Here is a 6,831-nt window from a genome sequence, read left to right as displayed (position 1 = left end):
ATAAATAATTACAAGCCACATGAACAACATCAAGGGTGACATATAGCTTTTAGGACACTAAGCAATGAGCATCTATTTATTATTATAATATTCATAATAATATTCAATTATCCTATATTATTTGTATTTATATAGTGCCATCTCACTTTAGTCGTTGTCTTACTTTATATTGTATTTAATGAATCTCTCATATAACTTTATATATCAATGATACTATTAAGAATTAATTAGTAACAAGAATACAAATGATCTTTTTGATGTAAGTTTATACTTTGATTCTCAACTTTTAAAGATATCAATTTCTATGAACTTCCAAAAGGTGTCCAACTTAGTTACCATATTTGTTGGGGCTGTTTAAGGCAAGGCCCAGACCCACACATGGTCCCAAATTCAAGGGCATTCTATAAGTATGTCTAGAAGTATCAGTGTCTATAAATAGAAAATTAAAGCCTTGAGTATTGGATAAGTTATGTCGAACTTGATCCTTATCACCAAATGGATATCAAAGGCTAATGATTGGAAATCTGTAACATTGGAGACTATATTTATAGTGACATTGGTGATATTACATATGTCCCACGCGGATGTTAGACATTGGACTCTATAAATAGTCTCGTTTTTCCATCTCAAGAGATAAGTAATACTCAGAGTGTTTCGGTGGATTAAACACTTAATGTATTAGCTGAAACACTTAATGTACTAGCTTAAGTACCATAATATGTTCGACTGACATTACACCTGTGCGAGTTTTTTTAACAAGAGAGTACGTTAGAGGTTTGATTGCAACCATTAACAAACTATATAAAGGTCAATTAATCAAATTAAATAAGTCAAGAATGTAATTATAATGAACTATATAGTTCAAGGGGTGATTAATCAAATTAACCGTTTGAGAAGGTAATTGTAACCCATTCGGATAGTTTTTGCAATTTTTTCTAAAAGATTAGTAATTAAAATGAAATTTAAATCTACAATTTAAAAGTGTGTAGGTTAATATATATATTTTTCACGAGGGTAAAAAGTAAAAGAGGGAGGCACATGTTTTGGCGTAGGCAGAATAGGTTGGAATCTCCCGTCAAGTTTGAGTCACATCCCAAAATTAATTGTCCACGTCAGCATCCCATACTTGGACCTTTTTTTTTTCCTAAAAAAAAAAGAAATAAATATTTGTTTTCAAAAAAGAGCCCGGCCCAAACCGGTCCTTGGGGCCAACTCTGACCGTCCCTGAAACCTGAGGTCAGTAACTCAGCATTAAAGAGATACAGTCGGAGATGGAAATTCAAGTTTCCAACCTCCTTTTTCCTCAACAAAATTCATATTTTATTATTATTATTTTTAAAGTTTATGTTTCAAATTGATAGATTCTAAAAACGCTAATTTTCTTTCCTAAATGAAATTGAGCAAATATTTATCACTTTGTAAAAATTTATGTTTATTTTCTTCTAATTTTTTACCATTGCGGTTATGTTTAGGGATGAGATATTGCATATTAAAAAAATAATAGAGGGGGCCACCCCTATCTTGTAAGGACCCAGTTGGGTTTTGCAGATCTTACACGTTTCGAGCAGATGGAGCTTTCAGTTCGTACTCCAATATTACGTTCCTTCTGATCCATTATAAGTACCCATTACCCAACTCACCAACTTCATTCCATTCTTTACCTTCTCTCAAAATTTTAAGAATTTGAAAAAAAGAGGAAAAAGAGAGAATTGGGGGAAATTTATTTATCTATCTTCGTTTGTATCGTATACCTTTTCTTCTTATTGTTGTTGGTGCTTTAATCGTTTAGAGTGATCTGGAAAACGTCACGTCCTTTGTTCAGAGTAGAGATTCTTGACGTGCATCGTGGAGAGAGCAATCAAAGAAGGCGTCAGACTCATTTACTCACAATATATATCATTAATCTCGCTCGTGTGTAGTCTCTGATTTTGTAGCTTAAAACTAGCCTTACTTCCAAAAATTAAGCCACTCCCAACAACAACGCACGCGACGCACACGCGCAGTTGGAATTTTGCTGAGTTGAAAGAATGGGAAACTGTCAGGCGGCGGAAGCAGCGACGGTGGTGATTCAGCACCCTGGGAATCAAAAGATCGAGAGGATTTATTGGTCCGTAAGTGCACACGAGATCATGAACTCTAACCCAGGCCATTACGTTGCTCTCCTTCTCACCTCCTCTACTACGAAAACCGAAAATGGAACCCCAATCAAGCAGCTCAAGCTCCTCCGCCCCGATGACACGCTTCTCATCGGCCACGTCTATCGCCTCATCACATTCGAAGGTTTTTTTTTTTTTTTTTGGATTATTATAACATGATCGTATTTCTTTATTTTTTTCCTTTGAACTTATGAATTGAAGTTTATAGAACTAGAACTATTCATATTTTAGCTATGAATTATAATTTTAAAAATAAATAAATAACTGTATTTTGAACTTAGATATCATAGTTATTATAATTTTTATATAATAAGAAAGAGGAGAGAACGATGAATCTCTAACTTCAAGTTGAAAGAATATTTTTTAGGACAAATACTGGACGTAGCAGCATCCCCTTTTTCATACATAGGAAAAACAAAATCAAATGTTTTATATAAAAAATTGACACATGACAGATTTTTATTATGTTCTAGGCTAAACTACACCCAAATCTTTTTTCATTCTTTGTGCGGATTGTGTCCTGCTATTTTTTCTGGTTATTAGACCTATTTGCTAACTGTAAATGTATATCTTATTATTATTTTTCTTTATCCCTTGGGTCAAATTTTTTCCGGTCTAAAATTGGATTTTTTTTCCCTCTTTCAGATGTACTGAAGGAGTTTGCTGCAAAGAAATGTGTGAAATTAGGGAAGTTGCTGAAAGAGGGAGGAGCGCTTTCGGTTGGGATGAAGATAAAGGGCTCAGACAATTCTGCTTCAAATCCTAATGCTAATTCGAAATCCCAAAATTACATGAAGGTAATCAAAAACCCATAACTCTTAATCATGCTACGAATCCCAGAAAGTGGATCTTTTTTTCTTTTTCTTTTTTTTTTTTTTAAAAAAATCCCATTGGTTGGGAAAATATAGCGATTTTATTGAATTTCGTTTTCATGATTGCACTCTGATTAAAAGCCAAGAAATAAAAGAAAAAACAAAAAGTTGTTTTTCTGAATAAAGAAGCATCTGAAATTGGTTTGAAATTTAAGGCCACGGATATCGAGGGAGAAAGGCTTTTTATGGGTCACTTCATGAATCTTGTCAGGAATTGAAGTAGAACTGTATACCGCAGATGTATTTAATTTTATTTTAAAATTCAACCCCATTATAAATTAAGTAAAAGAAAATAAATAAATAAAGCGGAAAATTTTAATCAGCTTTTGCAAGCATTCCCTGCATGCTGTGTCTTGTGGATTTAGAAAAAGAAAAAGAAAAAGAAAAAAAAAACAGTTTGCTTAACTTAAAAGTTGAATTAATCATTCAAGGGACCAAATTATAATGCGGCTTTGCCTGTATATTGAAATTAACTCATTTTGAATTTGAGTTCCATTTCCCACTTCAACAACAATTTAAACATTTAAATTTAAAGTCTTTCGGTATGATTAAAAATTATTTTTATTTAAATTCTTTAGTAATAACCATTTAAAATACACTTTGACGATACAAACTATTTTGAGTAGTTGTCAAATATTAAACACGTGAAAAGTTAAACACAAGACGTCTTTTGAAACTTTTTTGCTGTTGGGATCTTTTCAAAAGAACACTTTCTTTTTCCCTCTTTTTAAAAAAAAATGTAAATAACATGGCCTTTTCTTTGATCATAATCATAAAGTTGAAAGATATTTATTTGATTTCTCTTTTGCAAAGTCTAAAACCCAATATCTTCAAATGAACGTGAACATTCCTACTTTTTCATCTTTGGGGTCAAATCAAAACATGATGCTAAAATAATCTTCTATCATCAATATGGTCAGCCGGAGCAGGACGGTGGACGTAGCGACGCCGGAAGCAGCGGCGGAGGAAGAGGCGGAGGAGGACAGAGAGGCATGGGAAGGCATTATGGTGGTGGAAGTCAATGGAGGCCAGCTTTACAGAGTATTGCAGAAATTGGAATTAATTGAAAAAGAAAAAAGGAAAAGGAAAAGGGAAAAGGCAATATGAACAAAAAACAAACGCTGGCATGAATATGATCTTCAGATGCAAATTGACCCTTTCGCTTTCATGGTCTTCAATGAATAATTACCAGAACAAGTTAACGTCAAAAACCCAATCTCTATCTTTATATACCTTTGATATTTTTCCCTCTATTATTTAGATACGCGTTTCTGTGTATTTGCAGTAGTGTTTAGTTCTTTCCATCTAAACTTTGCACCTTTTTTCATTTGGAAATTAGTGTAAGGAACTTCATTAGTTTAGATGCTTTAGTTTTCATGACTTTTCTTAAATGTAAATTATCAGCAATTACCCATAATAATTTTCTGTTAATTAACTTCCTTTCATTTCATTTTAAATTAATTGGATCATATGTCATGTTTGATTATATTGGATCAATGTATCATATAAATTTTGATTATCCAGAATAGTACGTGTTGTATTGAGGATCCTACTTAGAAAGATCATAGGATCTCACATTTTTATAAGATATATTGTTTATTCCTTTCATTTTTAGTTGGTTTTGAGATGTAATTCTACATTATTTAATAGGTTGGATATATTAATTGCATCAAACCAGAAAGCTTCCTATTATCGTTAATAGTTGTCCTTAAGTGAGAGGTAAATTGGAAATTTCTATTAAATTATAATCTCAAATATATTTCTAGAAAGAAAACAAATCTAATCTAAAATAAAATTGCCAATTAGAGAGAATTTTGAATCTTGAAAGATTTGATCAATTATTTTACTTTCGAACTATTCATATCCAGACTTTTTTATTATAACCAAAAGGCACATATGGTTCCGGATCCGATATGATTGTGATCATTGAGCCAATCATTCATACATGTTGTATTCATAAACAAAATGATACCGGTACGGCATTATATACTTATGGATTCATTTGAATCATTTCTTGAGATTCTAATTATTTTTTTTATCATATATTTATTTGTAATTGCATTTTTTTACGATAGGTAGGTGGAAGAATCAGATTTCTGACTTCAAGTTTGATAATATACGTACTATGCTAGTTAGGTACACTCATTTTGGCTTGTAAACTGTATTCCTTAATCACTATTCTTCCATTCTTTTCAAAATCTACGCGTAGAACTTAGAAGGATTCTATCTAATTCACAAGCCTTCCATTTCCAATTTCAGACATATATATTTTTCTCATAAATTATTCATGATTTAGGTCGGTTGAATGATAAATTTTAGCTAATCACAAGTTGTCATGTCATCACAACGAAAGCGTGGACTCATTATGAAAATTATAAATTGGATCAGGTAGAGTAATTAAAGTTGCTCGAGTCTAACCTAATTCAAGTCCATGGTGAAGATTTGGTCCAAATTAAAGACTAGGCTTGTAAACCTCTGAACTTGTCTTACTAGTTAATTAAGTTTAAGTCCTCTTGATTATGTGTCTAAGACATGTATTAATAATAATGGAAAAAAATGTACTAAGTATGTTTAATGAAGATTGCATTTGAAAGGCTAGGAGAGGAAATATTTTCTAAGTGTTGCTTGTATATGCGTTCAGATGGTGAACCTGGTCGATGCGTAGGTACTGGAGAACAATAAAGGCAAGTAAGAGGAATGGCAAGAAAATATGCTAAGTATAAAAGCTTAAGCTCTCAAGTAGAAAGGGATACAATGATGCCTAGTGGTAAGATGGAGAAATGGCTGTGTGAGATAGATGTTGAGAGCCATGGTGAGTCCAAGAAGGTAAACGCATAGAGGATGCAGCAAGGGAGACATTGAGTCAATGGCTAGATGGTTCACAGGACATAAGACGTATGTTGACTAAGGGCGAAGCCTAGGCATCGTACTTGTGGGGCAATGGCCAAGTAGTTAGAGCTTATGCGACAGACCAGGACGTGCGTATAAGCTTAAAAGGACGATGAAGAGTGCAGTGGAGGCTTAAAAGTAGTGATAAGCAGCATGCGTTCATGCATGGGTTTAAGTAGAGATTTCCACGAGGCGGGGTGGGGCCGAGGATGCCATTCCCCATCCCCATCCCCATCCCCGCTCCCCATTCTATTCCACATTCCCGTGAAATTTTCCACGGGGATTGGGGCGGGGATTCCCCGTAGGGAATTTACGGGGATCGAGTTCCTCGCGAGGAATTTTTCCCTGTTACCATTTTTTTTTTGTTTTGTAAAAAGCTAATTAATTTAAATTGAGCAAATTTTAATTAAATAATTAACTTTATTACTAAATTGTTTATTATGGTTAGTTTTGATATGAAAATTTGAATTTAAAGATAAATTACTCAATTTTTTGCCTAAAAAAGCTAATTAATTTTTTTTAGTAGAAAGAAAAAAATATAAATCAAATTATTCACATATATAATCTAAATTTAAATACTCAATTTAAACATATTCATTATGTTTCCCAATAAATAATCAAATTTGAAATTTAAATGTAATATTTATATAATAATAATAATAACATAACATTGATAACTATACTAAATAGATATGTAAAAGCTAAACAGGGCGGGGACGGGGTCGGAGAATGCATTCCCCGTCCCCGTCCCCGTCCCCATTTAGCTCACAGGAAATTTTTTCCCCACTCCCTCCCCCATTCCCCGCCTAACAGGGGAATCTCCGTCCCCATAAGGAAATTGGACATCTCTAGGTTTAAGCTGTGAAAGCGTGACACAAAGGTTGAGATGCGTTGGCCGAAAGAAGGGAATGTGT

General features: G+C 33.3%; 1 protein-coding gene across 1 annotated transcript; it reads left to right on the top strand.

The window, feature by feature from the left end:
• Window positions 1-1,635: 1,635 nt before the first annotated feature.
• Window positions 1,636-4,497, top strand: LOC120074768. The gene is made up of 3 exons (XM_039028009.1): window positions 1,636-2,280; window positions 2,802-2,953; window positions 3,949-4,497. Exons 1-3 carry the CDS (start codon window positions 2,028-2,030, stop codon window positions 4,093-4,095), a joined length of 552 nt encoding a protein of 183 aa, XP_038883937.1. The 5' UTR covers window positions 1,636-2,027; the 3' UTR covers window positions 4,096-4,497.
• Window positions 4,498-6,831: the final 2,334 nt, after the last annotated feature.

This window comes from Benincasa hispida, chromosome 3 (assembly GCF_009727055.1).
Source record: "Benincasa hispida cultivar B227 chromosome 3, ASM972705v1, whole genome shotgun sequence".
NCBI lineage: Eukaryota > Viridiplantae > Streptophyta > Magnoliopsida > Cucurbitales > Cucurbitaceae > Benincasa > Benincasa hispida.
The sequence above is the reverse complement of the archived record's forward strand: the minus strand, read 5'-3'. Positions and strand labels throughout refer to the sequence as shown.